Here is a 19092-nt window from a genome sequence, read left to right as displayed (position 1 = left end):
AGTTAAAACAGTAAAGTTCTAAGCATGAAAGCCTGACAATAGTTGGGAATGATAGATACCATATGGGTTGCAATTACAATGAGCTGTGCAGTCACTAGAGTTACATAGTTGGCTGACCTGATTTAATGTCAACAATTGTTAAAAATAACAAAGTTAAGACAAACCATATACCATAAGCAACAAAAGACAAACAATATTCTGCTGTATCTAAAAGAATAAAACAACAGATTATGATTGGCATTAAAAAAAACCATGGTTAAATCAGATTAGTATCAGTAATTTTTTGTTTGCATTCAGTCACTTGATATGAAATTCATACATGCTAATGCATTTCCTAAAGAAAGATACAACTTATATGCTGATGGATTAATCCCCACATACTGAAGGCTTATACATATGCGACGATGTATTAATTCCTGATGTAGAAGTACCTAAGCCATATTTCAAGGTTCAACACTTCAGAGCAAATGCAAAAACTAGGTATCTGAAGCAGAAGAAAGTTTCACTAGATGGTAAAGAAGAGTAGCTAGAACCTACTTATTTGCAGACTGCTCCATTAGATATTCAAAATAGGCATCCCAGAAACTGCAAAGAAAGCAAATCCAAAAGTAAGAATTTCTATAAGAAATTCTGTTTCCAAAACAAAACTATGATGCAATCTGTCATAGCAAAATCAATTTAGATACACCTAAAGAAGGATCTATCTCATAAAAGGTTATTACTTGGCATGACCAATGTGTAGATATCCAGACCTGAAAACAGATTGTGTATGTACATACATAGATAGATACATGTATGCATGGTTTTAAATTTCACCGGCAGGAATGCACTGCATGGCATCTAACGGTCTGGCAATTTCACATGGTCCAGTTTGATTTTTGTTTCCTTTGAGTTTGGCAAGCGACAACTATATATTTAACATCCCCCTTCTCAATCCCGATTTTCTCTACCTCACAACACATGCTACTTGCATAACTCCTTGCTCATGTCATCCACTGCTTGCGCCGCCCGCTGCTGGCTGCCATCCACCATTGTCTCATGCCACCTGCTGCTCACACTATCCACTTCCGATACTTCTCCTCTTCCTCCTCTCCTCTTTCATTCCTTTCCTCCTCTTCCTCCTCCTAGGTGCCGATGTCAGCATACCATGTGTTGGTATGCCGATGTATGGGACCCATACTGATCCCTGGCAGTATCGAGAGTTAAATTTAAAGCATAACAGTATTTACAATTTCAGACCCCATGTGAAAAACTTAACATCTTGAGGAAATGAACAAACATCACCAATAAGGACCATCAATGCTTCCTTTTCTTTCTTTGAGAACTATAAAATGACTGAAGATCTACTTGCTAATGGAACACAAGTCATCTCCCATCCTATGAGACCACAAATCGTCACGTACACGACATGACAAACTTCTAGTAGCCGAAGTTGCAGTCCTTAGTTGTTGCTATATTGGACCATATTATCAACGACTCTCACTGATGCAAAACCAAATCTGCACAAATTTAAGAAAGCAACAACAAAAATAACAAGGCGTAATGTCCCATCTATTTAAGGTCAGCTACATAAATCTTTTGCTGCCATTGAGCCTTGTGAAAAGTAATATTATCAGTTAAATAAGAGCACTTAGATTTTTATTTATAGTTTTCATTTTCTAGTAAAGTCCTCTTAACCTTTAAGTCACCCTCTACCTCTCCTCGTACCACTAATACTAATTATCTCACATCTCCTAAGTACTACGTCTATAAACTTTCTTAGCACATATTGTGTCATCTTAAATGATTCTCCCTCAATAATTTAGCGATTGTTGTAATCACATGATATTGGTTTTAACTTTTAACAATAATATAACTCTTAAAAGAAGATGACTAATAAACATTCATTACAAGCAGACTACAACAACATTACGAGAAAGCTAATAATACAATTTATAGAAGGCAATAGTTAACAAATTTTGTCATGCAGATAGCAAAAATTTTATGAGCAAGCTATCCAAAACTGAAACTATAACGCTGAGGGAAAGGGAACAGTAGCATCAAAACATGACAAAAAGGAAAATGTTTGAGATTTCTTAAGTGGAAAAACCAAATTATAAATGGACAGAGTTTGATTCGTTTATACACACACACACACCATGAGGCTACATTCCAAACCTCGAAGATTTACCAAATACAGGACAATCCTTCAAGTATTATGACTATGCTAAATTGCAAATATCTATTTTTACCTTTTCTTCCATTTTCAGGTCTTTGATAGATCTTGCACAGTACTCTTCATGAATCAGTGGCACTTCAGCACTTTTGGAACAATAGAACTAGAAAATACCCATGGGCTCTTGGCCTTAATTCTGTTTTGGGTGTAACTAATTAACCAAGAATATTCTTTTATGTATTAAGAAAATATTTGTGATGATCACAATTTAAACTGAAGATTGGAGGACTCCATAGGAGAAAGGAAGATGAGGAGTCAGGTGTACCATCCAACAATTATAAAATAACAATTATTGGATGATCATAGGGTAAAAATGACTAGAAAGTTATTTTAACTTTGGCCAAAATCTGAGAAGAGTCCACCTAACAATGAGGTGCTAACAGATACACGGTTTAGAAAGGCTCCACTGGCTGCAGCTCTACTCCTACATGGAGGAGTGAAGCATTATTATCCAAAGGGGAGCAGAAGTATGGTTCTAAAAATCTGCAGTGTTTACAAACTTTTCAAGCTTATTTACAAATAAATCCTCCATATTCATATTTTATGCCCTTGCCAAAATAGTACCATCAAAGATCAAGCATTAACTCTTGACATCAAAAATTGTAAATCAACTGAATGATTAATTAAGAAAATACAACTACTATAACACATTAACACCACGATGGAATCCTGATTGTGTTTCTTTTATACCCATTAATCTTAGAATCATCATCCCAATGGCACCAATATGTTGAGAATGAAATGCTCAGTGGTTCAAGCAAATAAAACATAGCAGAAACCTATAGTGTTAGAATTTTTCATAAAAGGTATCTCCATGGTTGTAAAACACAATTTGCACCTCTACTTGAACTATCAGATTCTTATTCTTTTTTTTTTTCATCACTTAGAACTATTTCATCTCCTTCACAATGATCAGGCCAAGGAAATGTAAGTTTACTTTTTAAAATTTATTGCTATTAAAGTTCATCTCCAATAAAATAACATAAAATTCTCCCTTTTTTGTTTACATTGCATTGTGGTGACAATGTGCTTAAAAAATAACATGCATGATGAAATTTCATTCTCCATGTCTTTCAGGGTAATCCATGGTGCAACCTCATCATGATAAGAATTTGCCCAACTAATAGATGATCTATCAAAGGTTCACAATTTCATGTAATAGTAGTGTACCGGTGAGTGCTCGGACTGGTACCACACCGGTCTGTACTGATGTACTGAGTCCCAGTCTGGCAGTACATGCCAAGTCTTGATAAGCTGATACATATCGAGTTTCAAAAGAACCTAAGAAAACTGAAAAAAAAAAAAAAAAAAAAAAAACTGCCGGACGTATACTGCCGTGCCCTGTACCTGGTGGTTCTGAGCAGTATATGTCCTGTACTGGGTGCACTACCCCGTCACCTTAGTCTGTGTACCGATAGATTGTTGGACCAATATATACCGTCACTATCTACCGAACCATACCATAATGGGTGGTATTGCAAACCTTGGCCCTATCATATATATTACTAATTACCTTAAAGTACCTAATCAAAAAATTTTATTTTTAAATCACTGACCAAATAAGGTTTCATTTGCCCTAGCACATCCTCTCTATCTACCAATAAGAATTGTTCGTTAACAAATCTTCATCCAAGTATCTCAAGCAATGCTTCACAAAACACATACCGTAGCTCATCCCAAATGGACAGAGATAGAAGATGGCGTTGAACATAATCTGGAACATTGTTGGAGTCCTTTCTGTACATTTCAGCAGATACTTCAAGAGCATCTCTGATGGTAGCAATGTCATTGCGAGAGGAAGCACGGTTTATTGCTGTTTTGAGCTGCACAATTATTTCAACAAAAGCATTTTTCATGTAAAAAAATTCTTCAAATGACCATGAAATAGATGTGAAGCAATTGAAATCTAACAAGCATATAATGAAGCTCAATCTAAACTAACCTCCTCATAAATTATCAACTCTTTACTTGCCTGACTTGGCATAAAAGAATGATCACTTTAACAGAACCAAATATCAAAAGGTTCTGATGACCTAGCAGACACGTACACACACACAACCACACACTAGTCTGTTATGAGTTTTTTACTTTTAGAGTTGCTTATAGCCTTATATATTAGATTGCATCAAACCACACAAAAGGCAAAGCACCAAGACATATTTTGACATGTTGATTTGGAGAAACATTATAGCTCAAGCTTATGAATACTATTCAAACCTGTAATCATTAAACAGAAGTGACTGGACATAAAAGAATGATCACTTTAACAGAACTAAATATTGAAGGTTCTGATAATCTAGCATAACATACGCACACGCACACACACACAACACACACTAGTCTATTATGAAATTTTTACTTTTAAAGTTTCTTATGTATTAGATTGCATCAGGCCACACTAATGTTTGGCTTAAAGAAAATAAAGGCAACGTACCAAGATGTATTTCGACACATTAATTTGAAGAACCATTATAGTTCAAACTTTGCAACAATAACACAAACCTGTTTCCATTAAGTAGTTTACCACAAAGTATATTTGTGTAGATTTTAATACATGAACAATCATCTTCATCAGAAAGGTTGTTTGACTGCTAAATCCCCTAATCTATGAAGTAACTTTCGAAACAAAACTGCTAAATTATTAGGTTAAGAACCATCAGCTGAGTTGCCTATAACACCATGACATCCAAGTACCCAACATTCTTCTGCCCTGCCCTTATCCAAGAAACAAATAATCCTTTGACTTCAGAGCAATAAAAGATGCATTGAGACTGAAGCAGACAACCAGAATAGGATCAAGCAGCAGAATACTAGATCCAGTGACAAATGAAGCCTCCTGCCATTCTTTCGTGACCAAGGACACCTCCTCCTTGAAAAAGAAGGCAAACAAGCAGTAGCAATTGCAGTCAAAAAATATGATCAACTCACCAGTTCCTTCACCGCAATAAACTGTTCATCAGTTAAACGGCATTGCCAACCCTAAGAAAGAGAACTGATTTAGTAGACAATGCAAAAATGAAAGATTACTGTAGTAAAGCGGGTCAATGTTTGTGGTCTCATGCAAAATTTACCAAAATAATATGTTCCCTTATGCATTCAACAAACCCACTGCCTCCAATCCCCTCAGCATCAGACTCAATTAGAGCTGTAGAGTCGAAAACAAGTTTGAAACATGATGAGGAGACTAGATAACTACACCTCTTTATCAGAATAAAAAAATCATCTAGAGCAGCATTTTAATACCAAGAATGGTGCCGTATTCAAATGATGAAAGAGGATCCTCAGTTGCCCCAAGCGTTAGAAGACGCGACCATAATCTCTGATCAAGAAAGTATTATAGCTAGAGTATATCATGTGAATTCAAATTAGAGGAAACTACTCAAAAGTGCAATAAGAGTAGCCCAAAGACAGCATGCTTGATCAGTAAATTAATATAGATTGTAGAATGTACACAACAATCCTAAAATAAAAGAACAACAAATGTTATCATCAATAATGCAATTGATGTATGTTAAAGTATGTTATGGTTGTTCTTTGATTCTTTCCTTAATTACGAAGTACACACATTTAGTACATGGGTTAAGCATATAATAAATACATGACAGTGTTTGAAGGGGGGAAAGAAATTTTGTGAGAGAATGAGAGAAAGGAACACAAAATAGAAGAAGAATTACAGCATGTGATAATAGAGAAATAGACAAGGTGATTATATAAGTACAGCTTAAAGAATTAGGATAAGTTGCCTGGATCAGAAAATGAAGATTCTGAACCTCGTTTTTTTAACCCAAAATTCAGATGTCCAAGGCGAATTTAAGACTGAACTGTTCTAGCTGTGCAAGTTGCAATATAGATTATAAATTGAGCACTAAAACACACAAAGTCATAGACAGGACTATATTAAATTAAAATGACAAAAAAATTTCTACAAGAACCAGATGGAAACAAGAGAAAGAAGAAAGGTTAAGAAGCGAGATAGTAAACAAATGGAACAAGAAAAGATATTGAGGAAAAGATTCTGGGATTCAAACTCCAAAGTATATCAATGACTGATATCATAAGAACCCAGTCGAGTAGTCCAACACCATAAACCCAGATACTTTTCTTTTTAATCCCAAGCTTGGTCCAACCCAACGTAAATCCTATCCAAGCCACCCTATACTTTCTTGTTTAACCCCAAGCTTGCTCCAATCCCACATGAATCCTATGAAATCCACCATACCTATTAAGCTCAGATTAAGCTGTGTCCTTGCTAAAATAAACTTTAGTTGGACATACATATAATTTTGATTAATGAATATCTCAAATAAATCTAGAAAAGCAGATGGAGTATATGTGATATGACCAAGAAGTCACCTGGAACAACAAAAGATATTGAGTAAAAGATTCTGGGATTCAAACTCCAAAGTATATCAGTGACTGACATATCATAAGAACCCAGTCAGGTAGTCCAACACCTTAAACCCAGATACTTTTCTTTTTAATCCCAAGATTGGTCCAACCCAACATAAATCCTATCCAAGCCACCCTATACTTTCTTGTTTAACCCCAAGCTTGCTCCAATCCCACACGAATCCTATCAAATCCACCATACCTATTGAGCTCAGATTAAGCTATGTCCTTGCTAAAATAAACTTTAGTTGGACATACATATAATTTTGATTAATGAATAATTGAATATCTCAAATAAATCTAGAAAAGCAGATGGAGTATATGTGATATGACCAAGAAGTCACCTGCAACTTCACTTTGATATCCAAAACCATCCGCTCCCTCTCAGCCTACATGTAACAACCAAAATCAAATATGCCAAATCTCCAGAGACTCCCTGACAAATGACGGTTCCAAAGAACTTACCGCTCTCTCCATCGAACTTAGGCTTTCTGCTTTCGAATCACCATTGGCTAACATAGGAGAACTGGCAACACGAAATGAGAAAGTTGAGTGCCAAAAGAAGATAGTGTCACTTTCCAACAAGAGCTTTTTACAACATCTCTTCCTAAATTCTGGATGGTAACTGGGAGAACATTATTTTGTAAAATTAATTTTTATATATACACAAAATATTAGAATTACTTTATACCTAGGATTTTGCCTTCCAGAATGGGCACCACTTGCTAGTGCCAGAATTGACCGACGCTTTTCTTCCTGCTCTTCTGTTCTAACCGTTGAAGGAAACTGCTTATAACAGTGCCTAGATCCTGGTTCTGAGTGACAGACATATAAGTAACTGAATTTCATGGTGAATAGGTATAAAGTTGAATTTTCACCACCCTAGCAGGAGTTTCTAAAACAATTAGACATTAACAAAGAGCTAATATGAAATTAACCTGTCTTCAAACAACAAAATGATGTACCCAATATTGTTAAAAGTTTTCACAAGAAACAAAAATAATACCTGCATCTCCAACATCAGGTTCTGCTACAGTAATGATCTCAGGCTCTACCGATTGTGATGGAAAAATGGTTGTCGGATTTTGACCCCTTCCAGTTGCATCTTGTAATTTGTCAAGTAGATTATTGCTGCTTTCTTCTGACATGATACATCTTTCCAAATAGTCCATGAAACCTTGAGATTCTAAAAATTGAGTTATCTGATAAGGAACAAAAAAGTTAAAATGAACATCAGACAGATATGATAGTCATTCAGAAATGAATAGAATCAAACAACAATAATTAATTAGGGAATTTTAAAATTACTTAAAAGAAGAATTCATAATGAAATATGTCACAACTTAGTCATGCACACAATGTGTAAAAGAAGAGTATGTAACACCATGCATAATATTCTCCTCTGAAAAGAAATGGTACTTATTGATTATCCAAAAAAGCAATACAATTCATCTGAACACAATTTGTAATGTTCAGTTATCAGCATGTTGCTGGCAGGCAAAGAAAGTTTCTTTAACATAATACAAAGGGGAAGCATAGAGCAGATGTTGATCCTAGTCTCCAGACTCTTCCACATAAGATGGATCCCTTGAAAATGGCATGGACCCATCATTCAAAGTGGTCTAGAGAATATAATGAAATTCTAATGTGGGATTGGAACTTAATGATCACAAAGAAATTTTAATTCAGGATTGAAACATAATGACCTATCTTACGGTGGTCCAAAAATAGCGGAACAAGAAACATCGATAAACAAACTACAAGACTTACTACCTCCAGGATATTACTAAGCTCTCAAACATATAGTTAATAAATGGCATGCAGGTTATCAAAGTCGAATGCTGTGAGAGTAATACCAGTCATGGGTTCTTCAAATTATAATATTGAGCTTCAAGACTTTAAACATGTGATATTGCATATCTAGACTCGCTTCCCCAGGCAATACAATTCGTTTTGGAGGTACTATCTGCCCCATTAATGAAGGTATGGCTTGTATATTGATTCATTCTGTGCATTTACGAGTTTCTGGCATATACAACTTGACGTAAGAGTATGCATGCATCATATATCATGTGTTACTTTCATGCATCTCTAGAAGACCATATGCATGTGTTTCTTATGGTTCATGATAGGTCTTCGAAATATATATTAAATCATTGATAAGGCAAAATAAAAAAAAAATAATAAGGGTTTTAAGGATAAAAACTAGTCTGATTAAAAATCACTCTGTAGCAGACTGTACCAAAACATCGTATGATACTAATACCACAACAATCCAGCCAAGTTGCCAACAATCAGTATTAATTCCAAACTGAGATAGCTTGGCCGTTAAATTTATTGGCTTGATAGCATATCTCTATCTAAAACCCATTGATAAGCATTTTCTTATTTTGATCCTCTTGACTTCTTCAACGTTTCAACTGGATAACCAAATATGTCATCCTCACCAAATTACACACTACACTCCAAGCAAAGGAAAACGATTACATTAGCCTTCCGCCAAGTACCTAATGGCTTCAGCATCACTTCTCAACATCAAAGAAGAGATCAAAGGTGGCAGATTACATGAACGGGGTGATATGTTAACTAAAGTGTATATATAAGCTTTCTCACTCAAAATTTTTTAATCATTTGCAGTTAGGCCATTTCCCACACAAAAGAAGATACTTCAGACTTTCAGTTACCTGAATATCCATGAGTAATGCATGCGACAAGTGAAGCAAATGCATCAAATTTAACAAAACTTCAGTATCCAAAGGTAATGTCACTAGATTATTTTAAGAGAAAAAATGAAGTGTGTTCATTTTCATACATAAATAGTCATTTACTCATACACATCACAGAATAGTATGGTTGCAAACATAGCAGAAAGAATAACACTATAGCAGGACAGAGAATCTCGATGAAGGTGCCATGATACATGTTTGCCCAGTGAGGAGTAAGACTCGTGACTCTATGACAATGTTGCATCCCATAGTAGTCAACTTCAGAAACTGAAACTCATTTTTCGCATTAGCTGAACACACAATATTCAATGATCAGAAAAGCAAAGCCTCTACAATAAAATATCATTATCCAGTAATAACATGAAGGGTACTTCTTGATTACCGCATCACCAAATTTCACATAAAACTGGTCTCAAAACAATATGCTGGCAATAAAGGCAAAAAAAATGCAACATTTGTTTAAACTAGAAACTAACTGATAATAATGAAGTGTTACTACAGTCTACTACTACAAAAACCATAATGGTACAAAATGACTAGAATAATACCATCAACATAGACTCGGTAGGTTCACCAGTTGCACGTGAACGTTTCTTCAGAAATGCTTGAGAATTGAAGACATTTGTCGTTGGTTCCTTAGAGAGAAAGTGGACACCAGGGTCTGAGAATATCCGTAAAGATGCACCCACAAAAAAATATACAGAGGAACTTACAATAAAGTTACGGTAACCACTCAGGAGCAATGCCAAAAACCTTAAAAATATCAATCTGCAAAATTATTATTAGAGAGAATCATAAACCAGCCAAACAGAGAGTTTAACATTAGTAAAGGAAATATGTCCTCTAAAAACTAGAAAAAAGTTTCTTATTCTAGACACAAGAAAAAGAGCCAAAAACACAGAGTTATAGAACTTTATAATTGACATGCAGTTGGGCACATGCCTTAGTCAATTTTACACTTGATACAGCTTTTTATTATTTTATTAAAACAATGACACTCCTAATTTATGTTCTTTATTAAATTTTTGATAATTTCTTGTTTCTAATATTTCTCTCATATGACATATCATCTCAAATGTTTTACATCAGAGCACGTGCAAATCTACATTATGAACACCTGAAAGCAACAACCTGGTCCTTCTGTTATACTAAAAAATGCTTCAATCATATCCATAGGCATCATGCATCTCTCAGTGACCATTAGATATTTCTTAAATATGCCTTAGATATCTGATTAAAATCTAACCGTTATAATATGCCACTATGTTATGGATGAATCCCACATACCTATATCAAAAGGATTCTTCTCTATGTGAAAGTTGACCTTCTAATGATATATATGATGAACCATTAGCACTGATATCATTTTTGTGAAGCATTAAAAGATTGTAAACATAAATAAAGTCATATTTTTTCCTTTCAGCTTAAGTTGTAATTTCTGTTATGCATTTTAGAACGTATATTCCTTGATTACCAGTTGTCACTAAGCAAACCACAAGTTCATTTTTCCTATAAAGCAGTAAAAGAACCATATATATGATCCCACAATTTATCACATATAAACTTATATGATATGTCCAATCAATTCTCAGATCCCATATATCAGAGCAATTAATGGAGGTAGATACTTCAACCTGAAAGCTAAAATTATCTGGAAACTACGAAATCAGACAAGTGATAGATAGCTAAATATGCAAAACAATTTCCCTTGCCTCTAAATAAATTGCATCAATCATTTTCAACAACTGATCTTCTTCCTTTAGCTATAAAGCTACTCCAAGTTATTTTATGCAAATGACTAAAAGCAAATAAGCATATTGTTCTTATCAGGGTACATGGCAAGAAGTAAACTGACTAATGTAATTGGCAAAAGGCAGACATGTCAGACTTACAAATTTAAGATGGCAACATGTTGAGAATTATAGAATTAAATGGTGCTAACATATGTGTCCAGAAAATGCATTATTATAAGCAATATGCAATCACCTAAGTTGGAAATCATGCTCATCCCCCCAGGGTTTGTTGCCACATCTAACGTATTGCTCAGACATGCTGCCAAAATTGATCTTCAGGTGATCTATCCATATAACATTTGGGTGAAGCAGCTTTAATATCTCACCACGTAAGAAATTTAGCTCAGGCTCTGGTATGGAAGGTATTTCTTCTGATGTGGTAATGCGATTGTACTCAAGATCCACAACTACTACCTGAAGGTGAAAAACATAGAAAAGAGTAAGATAGGCATGAACTCCTAGGGAGGAAAGGCATAGTGGCTATGAATCACAGAAAATGATAGAGTAAGAAAGACTATATAGAAATGCAATTGTTTATCCTTATTAAAGCATGAAAGAAATAAGGACATTTAAGTGAATGTGATGAATAAACTTATAGATAAAATATAAATGTCAATTTCAGAAAAATAGACAGTAGTTATTAGTTAAGACTCAAATGAGATTGCAGATTTCTTACTACTATAAAAAGATTAGGACTCTGGCCTACCCAACTAGTTAAATGATAACAAATTGCTGGTAATGGAGTCATTAAACATCAATACCAAATAAAACAAACAGTTCTTTCCCCAATTACTCATCAGTTAATTTTATTGTTGATACTCCACGAACTCTGAAATTATACAGTTAGCTTCAACAAAATAGGTTGGTATGATGCAGTTATAACTCAACGCTCAGAAGAGCAATCTGCCATGAATCTAGATGACCACCTATTGGCCAAGGAAATAAACCATGAATCTCAACAATTTGGGATTGGCCATATTGATTCTTTCCCATCAATGAGGTCAATTAACAGCAATATCTTTTGTCAATTTAACACCCATCAAAGTCAACTTTTGGGTATTTCTAATGAAGATTTTTTAGGTCATCCTTGACCTCACCATGCACCATCGATCCAAATTGTCTTCAACCAACCCATGCATTTCTAAATCTCCTTTGAACATGTCCAGACCAAGATTTAGGATCCGTTACTGGTCCCTTCTCACAATGATGCAGTTCTCATACATACTGGTGTACCAACACATAGCACACCAAAACTGTCAACACAGGTTCGGACAGCCCAGGTTTAGGATTTCTTTTTCAATAAATTTTACCCATTTAAGTTACTATTCAGTAAATATAGATACATTTTGACTAGAAATCAATGAATAATGATCAAAACATGTTTTAGATCTGGATTACAAATTGTATTTAGAGAAAACATGTCTTCAAGAATCCTAAACATTATATATTGAATCTAAAATTCAATTAACCTACAACCACCAAAATGATCGCTTTGAGTACACTGGAGGTGGGCCGTGATCCTCAATGTGATCAATTATAGATCAAGATTGTAATTGTGAAGAATTATATGTGCAGTGCAACTATTCCCAAGTACCTAATATTAGAACAGGATCAGTGATGCAACAACACAATAGCAGTTGTGGCCTCATCATCATTCTTTTGGTAGGAGGCACCTGAGGCAAGAATCACTGCAACGAGAATGGCTCAGCAGGATGTTGTTCAGTGGAGCTATGATTATAGTCAATATACTCATGTTGCAAACTGTACCATGCATTTGACTCTAAAAAAATAACCATCACCATGAAATTGTTGGCCATGAGATCCATGCTGGTAGGAAGGCTATGGATATGATGAACATCTATCAGATTCGAGGTATCATCAACTGCCTCCCTTTGGCCTTTATCATTACAGCCATAAACAAACCACGTGAATCCATTTGTGCCGTTATGTTCATCTTAGGTGATATAAATAAAATATTATTTCTCAATTCATGCTCCTTGGCTTTGACCATCTTTGGTAAATGCATTGTCCACATTACTATCATCTCCACAGACCTCACAAAGTGTAAATTCTAAAGGAGGAGACATCTTGTCACCCAACTGTCATTGTTGCTCATGGATTGCTTCCAAAGGACCAACTAATGCTGATGAACAACCTTTTGCCTTATCACGATAGCCAAATGACTAACTCTGATATGCTGTGCCACAAATCATGAAGGACTGACTACCTGAAACCTGACCACATCCTGATATTGGGCCTACACTTCCTCACATAGATCAAAAACTGCAACCCCTATCATTCCTCTTTTTTTACTTCATTGGAAATGAAACGCAGTACATATGAAGATCTCCTACCCCATCCAAAAATTGATCATCCAGGTTCTTTGTTGCATGTACTCATGTGAATTTAGATTCCATAGTATATCCTTGCCTATCTAGGTTAAATCCACGAGTACGAGGCCTAAATCCACATGGATATCTAGGTTGGATTTATGACGTCTAGCCTTCATCTGCAAGATCCAGCCTAGATTTGTGAGGATGAAGGATGGATCCTTGTGGATCTAGCCCCAAACCTGTTATAGGACAAGAAATTACAAATCTACATGGATTTGGCTGAAAAAACTATCTCATAGCCCCAAACCTGTGCAAATCTAGGTCAAATCTACATGGATATGGCTGAGATAGGTTCATTTCATTAAAGGCCAAGAGTGAGGTCAAGGTCAGCTCGTTGCAACCAAATGACCTACTAGCAATCATTGATGAGCAAGAGTTCAGGGACAACAAGAATTCTTCTACCTTTGATCCTGAACAAGGTCTGGAATGATGATAGTGATGCATATAGTGGCAACAATGATGGTCAAGATCAGCTCGTTGCAACCAAATGACCTACCAGCAATCATTGATGAGCAAGAGTTCAGGGACAACAAGAATTCTTCTACCTTTGATCCTGAACAAGGTCTGGAATGATGATAGTGATGCATATAGTGGCAACAATGATGGTCAAGATCAGCTCGTTGCAACCAAATGACCTACCAGCAATCATTGATGAGCAAGAGTTCAGGGACAACAAGAATTCTTCTACCTTTGATCCTGAACAAGGTCTGGAATGATGATAGTGATGCGTATAGTGGCAACAATGATGGACAGGGATCATAGATTTCTGCGACACTGAGAGGTGGATACTGGATAGTTGCCATGATGGTTGATTTTCAAATAAAAATGTCAATTACAAGAACAATTGAAGAAAGAAACAAAAATTAAATATCTTCCCACATTATACTAATGTTTGTCCCAAGTGGTTTTGAACTGCTATAGTATATTATATAGAGAATCAGATACAGAATCAAGACATTCATATATTATTTTGCAACCATGAATTCTTTCCTTTCAGAAAAACTGATATACCAATTATTGTCCAAGATCCTAGGATTATGCATATTCTTGAGTTGTTGCATTAAAATCTCCAGATTGCAAAAAATAAATTATTAAGTCCTACTAATTCCTATATTATTGATTTTGGACTACCAACAGTGAACTCATATACACAATTATCTAATAAGTTATACTTGGACTTCACAATGTTGCATAAGATGCTTTCTTTAGCTTGCTTAGAAAACTTTGATTGACAAATTCTTCAAATTTCACAAATCTTCTCTAGATGCTGACCAAATTATAAGACCCAACATTATCCAGTACTGAAAACCTAAAGTGTGAGGATTAGGCGCACAGAAGTCTCATGAATTCTCAAATAGAATATGCTATAATGATGAGCATTTACGTAGAGAATCAAAGTAATACAAAGAATACAAGTTTACAAAACCACAAGTTTCTGACTGAAAGGAAAATATTGGACTATATCAAACTTACACCATCCATTGTCAGAAGAGACGTGTCAACACCTGAGTGAAGTCCCATCATATATGGTGTAGGGGCATCAATGTAATCTACCCCACTAAAGAAAAGTAATGGAATGTAGACATGCTACATAAGAAAAAAAATATATGAGAAAAGTTAGAAGTGAAGAACTTGTCAAAAAAGAACAGTCAGATTATTAGAAGAAAAATATACATGACATTGTTCTATGCTTAATTGGAAAAAGGATATTCCACTTAACTTTTGTCACAAACAAGCAAAATGTTTTGTTCTTAAAAATAGACAAATTCGAGAAGATCATGCGATGTCTCACCTGCCATCTGAAAGGATATATTAAATGACATATTGCCTCTGACACTAGAGTTAACAGTGAATACCTGCAAAACAGAACGGGGATACGCTTTCAGCACACTTTCATACCAATGATGACTATGTACTAAAGGCAACTGGTAAATGTATGACATCAGGGTTTTTAAGAATCTACTAGCTTGATATAATCCTTTAACAACCAAGAACTAACATATCAAGATCAGCAACATTGTGCTCCCTTGATGGCTTTTATTTCAATTTGGTTGTACCAAAAATGGTTGAAAGAACATGAAGGAAAAGAAGAGACCAGACTGCATATTGATCATGCTAATGATGAATATTATGAAAAAACCATTTGCAAGGATAATGTAGACGACTAGACGTCACCATTGTTGCAATGGTAAGAGGTTGGTTATGTTAGTATCTTGGAGATATGGGGATAATTGTAAATATATTGGAAAATCAAATTTGATTGATCTGTTTCCAAATTTCAAGTCCTCAATATTACAGATGCACAATCCAATCCTTAACAAAAGAGGGCTACATAATAAGAAAGGCAGGTCATAGGGAATACATAATAATGAAAAGACTTCCTTGAGTGGTTGATTGCATCAATTTTCATCTCTCGTATTTGCCTATATTTTTCCCCATTGCCTTCTAACTCTCAACTTTCTCTCTTAATCCAGATATATCTTTGCTTTATTTATCACATTATGTTCAAGCTGAACATACTTATGAAAAATTAGGTAACTCTTCTGTGCTAAGATACTCATGTCTACATAGAGAGAATGAAAGACTATTAATATTAGTTTTGTTTCTTCAAAGTTCACAAAACTGGTCAAAAAGACAGTTGACCACATAAAATCACATAAAAAATGAGTCAAGAACTGTGACACAGACCATCTTGTGACTGTGTTCTAGGCTCCATTGGGTGTTCTAGTCAGTGGGGCCACTATATCCCCATAGGGTCATGCCAATAATTCAGGCACCCAACCAAAGGCAATCGAACCTCATGCACAAGGTCACCAGGCTACCAGAAGCATCAGATCATCCAAACTCATAAGAGATGCACAGTCAAAGTAGAAGCATATCATTTGTTGACCAAATAAGTTGCACAGTATCACAAACAAATCTCATATGCTAGAGTTCCTAGTCTGGTAATGAAATCTATCTTAGGTATTACTGAGAATGTTTGAAAAGAATTTACAGATTCAGGTTATTGTTGCACTATCTGAAAACTAAAGCCTCGATTTTTGAAACAATGTATAATCCACTTAAAACTAGAAAAGTACAATTGAAATAATATAAGGACACACAAGTCAGATTATGACTTATTTGCTCGGAGTAAAATTCTTCTTTCAAGCAATACTGCAGTAAAGAACCGAATCAAGTTATCAACATCAAGGCACTGCACCAGGGGTTGAAACGAAATCTGCACACCGTTAAACAGGTAAAGTCAACATTTACTCCAAACCAGATGTTGAACAATATCCACACACAATAAATTCAGAGAACAACCAAAAAGAAAATTTTTAAATTATAGAGAGCAAAATGAACTCATACATCTGCATGAGGTAGTCCTTCCTTTGGTGGAGCCTCTACAGAAAGAAGGCAATTTTCAATAGCAAACAGTACTCGATCTTTTCCAGGTGTAGGTAAAGGAACATTTGACACCATATAGGCTATTACATCCCATAATGGCTTACTGAAATTGTAAAACATTCAAGTTAGAACACGAAAAGGCTTTATTTATCAATCATAGACACTTCAAATTGTTATGTAGAACTTGAAAGTATCCACAATTATTTCTATTAGAAGCAAAAACCATATACACGGCACAGTTACTTACTAAGGCTCCAAAACATGTCAAAATCAAATAATGAAAATTAGGATTGTCATGCCCATTGGCATGTGTATGCATATGTTGAACTATAAAATACCAAAAACTTGCTGGCACAGGCTATGTCAACCCATTATGGGATACCAATTCAAATACTGAATATCAAGAATTATCATACCGATGAACATGTGTGGGCATAAGTTGAAGCATATCATGCCCAAAAAGATATTGGCAAAAGCAATGTTGACCCATTTTGGATACCAACATATGACTAAAGCTATTATTTATCTTATGCCGGACAGCACAAAGGCATGTCAACTAGCACAGGTGGATGTCAAGACATGGCATAGAATCATGATGTGCCAAAAAGAAATCAGAATTTCCCTATACCATGGCAATCCATGCTAGAAATATACACATGTTTGTAAATGTAAAAACACAACATCATAACCTCAGCATTTTGTATGTGTGCTTTATCTTTGCAAGTGTTATTTTACTCTTTAAGTTACTTATATTATGATCATAACTGGTTCACTCCATGTATAGATTTCAGTTTCGGAAACAATGGTAAATTCGCTTGAAACAACTTGTTCCAACAAGAGAATGAGATGTGGAAGGGCTTTATCAGATTAGGTCAAAACTATTTTGCAGGGTTTTTCAGATCAAACATAGGGATGGAGAGCCATAGTCTTTACTTTAAAAAGATATTATTAGTTTGATTCAAGGAACTCAATTTTGGTTACTAGACCCATACTTGTCCATGGCCAGACTGGTCTGGGTCCAGTCCATGCCAGTGTACCAATACACAGTATGCTAGCAGTGTACCATGATACCAGTTTGCTGCAAGAGGAAGGAGGAGAAGAAGAAGAAGAAGAAAAGGAAGAAGAAGAAAGGAGGAGGAGGAGGATAGGAGGGGAGGTGGAGGTGGAGATAGAGGAGATGGAGAGGAAGTACTGGTTTGGAGGTGGATGGCAAGCAACAGCGTGCAGGCAGTGGGCGCACAACATTTGATCAACAGCAACATGCAGGTGACTCGCGAAGTTCTCGAATGACCACTTCGTGAGATAACCTAGAGTTTTCTAAAAATATGATAAACCAAACTGGACTGCCCAAAAATTAATTGCATTCTGGTTTATGCCCAAACCGGTAAATACCAAACAGTAAGGACCGGTCTGGGCGAAATCATATTTCTTGGTTTAATTCTTGGCCCTAAAAGTGTCATCTAGCTGCATCAATAATCTATTTGTGTATAGAGGCAACAATTACCACTCCAGGACTTAAGATCTAGCCAAAAATCCATGAGGACAATATGGTATGTCAAACAAAGGTTCTTGAAGAAGGTGATATGAAGCCAAAGGTTTTGCTTGTCTTTTATCATTTGAATTACTAATTATATCAGATTAAATCTAGATTTTTAGTCAAAACAAAATTTTCTATTTCTACAATTTTTGAAGTGATTGTCAGTTCATCTTTTGGTAGGAGTCCAGATACATTTAATCTAGAGTCTAGATTCTAGACTTGTTTAGTTGATCTGAGTCCTAGTGAAATGAGTTATACTTAAGTTCATCAGTCCTGCTAAAGTCAAAGTTTAGATTCTGATTAAATCAACTTTAAGTAAAATTTGAGTATATCTAGAGTTGCTATGCACATAATGATTGTCAGCTAATAATTCCTATGTATTGAAGGGCTGAGGAACAAGATAGCTGCCACAAACTACTGGAGTCCTGAGGACCCAAACTTTTATCGTGTTATGGCTGCAACAGACAAGATAAATGGCGACTACAAGAGTTACTGTTTGGTCAAGGCTATATGATCATGCAACAATATCAGGAATCAAACCTCATCAGATTGAAGCAGCATACAAGAGATGATACTTGGTATTTAAAGATGTTGCATTCACTGGTTTTCCGGAATCTGGGGTAACCTGTCACATCAGCTAGGTACCAAT

The 19092-nt window shown here is 35.4% G+C and overlaps 1 protein-coding gene across 3 annotated transcripts in view; it reads right to left on the bottom strand.

The window, feature by feature from the left end:
* LOC103971285 (DENN domain and WD repeat-containing protein SCD1) overlaps nucleotides 1-19092 on the bottom strand; it is a 35279-nt gene that overhangs the window by 10470 nt on the left and 5717 nt on the right. For 2 of the 3 annotated variants that reach the window (XM_065091852.1, XM_009385308.3), the window contains exons 4-20: nucleotides 16868-17009; nucleotides 16636-16736; nucleotides 15309-15372; nucleotides 14990-15103; nucleotides 11317-11537; nucleotides 10044-10098; nucleotides 9879-9965; nucleotides 7611-7806; nucleotides 7296-7419; nucleotides 7070-7130; nucleotides 6949-6993; nucleotides 5459-5534; nucleotides 5287-5360; nucleotides 5144-5194; nucleotides 3881-4038; nucleotides 538-585; nucleotides 60-117 (exon numbers count right to left, since the gene is read on the bottom strand). In XM_065091852.1, coding sequence (XP_064947924.1) covers nucleotides 60-117; nucleotides 538-585; nucleotides 3881-4038; nucleotides 5144-5194; nucleotides 5287-5360; nucleotides 5459-5534; nucleotides 6949-6993; nucleotides 7070-7130; nucleotides 7296-7419; nucleotides 7611-7806; nucleotides 9879-9965; nucleotides 10044-10098; nucleotides 11317-11537; nucleotides 14990-15103; nucleotides 15309-15372; nucleotides 16636-16736; nucleotides 16868-17009 — 1675 coding nt within the window. The remainder of the gene's footprint in view (nucleotides 1-59; nucleotides 118-537; nucleotides 586-3880; nucleotides 4039-5143; nucleotides 5195-5286; nucleotides 5361-5458; nucleotides 5535-6948; nucleotides 6994-7069; nucleotides 7131-7295; nucleotides 7420-7610; nucleotides 7807-9878; nucleotides 9966-10043; nucleotides 10099-11316; nucleotides 11538-14989; nucleotides 15104-15308; nucleotides 15373-16635; nucleotides 16737-16867; nucleotides 17010-19092) is intronic. The other variant, XM_018829365.2, reaches the window with a different exon arrangement.

This window comes from Musa acuminata, chromosome BXJ2-1, assembly GCF_036884655.1.
Source record: "Musa acuminata AAA Group cultivar baxijiao chromosome BXJ2-1, Cavendish_Baxijiao_AAA, whole genome shotgun sequence".
NCBI lineage: Eukaryota > Viridiplantae > Streptophyta > Magnoliopsida > Zingiberales > Musaceae > Musa > Musa acuminata.
Note: the sequence above shows the minus strand (reverse complement) of the source record. Positions and strands in the feature narration are given on the sequence as shown.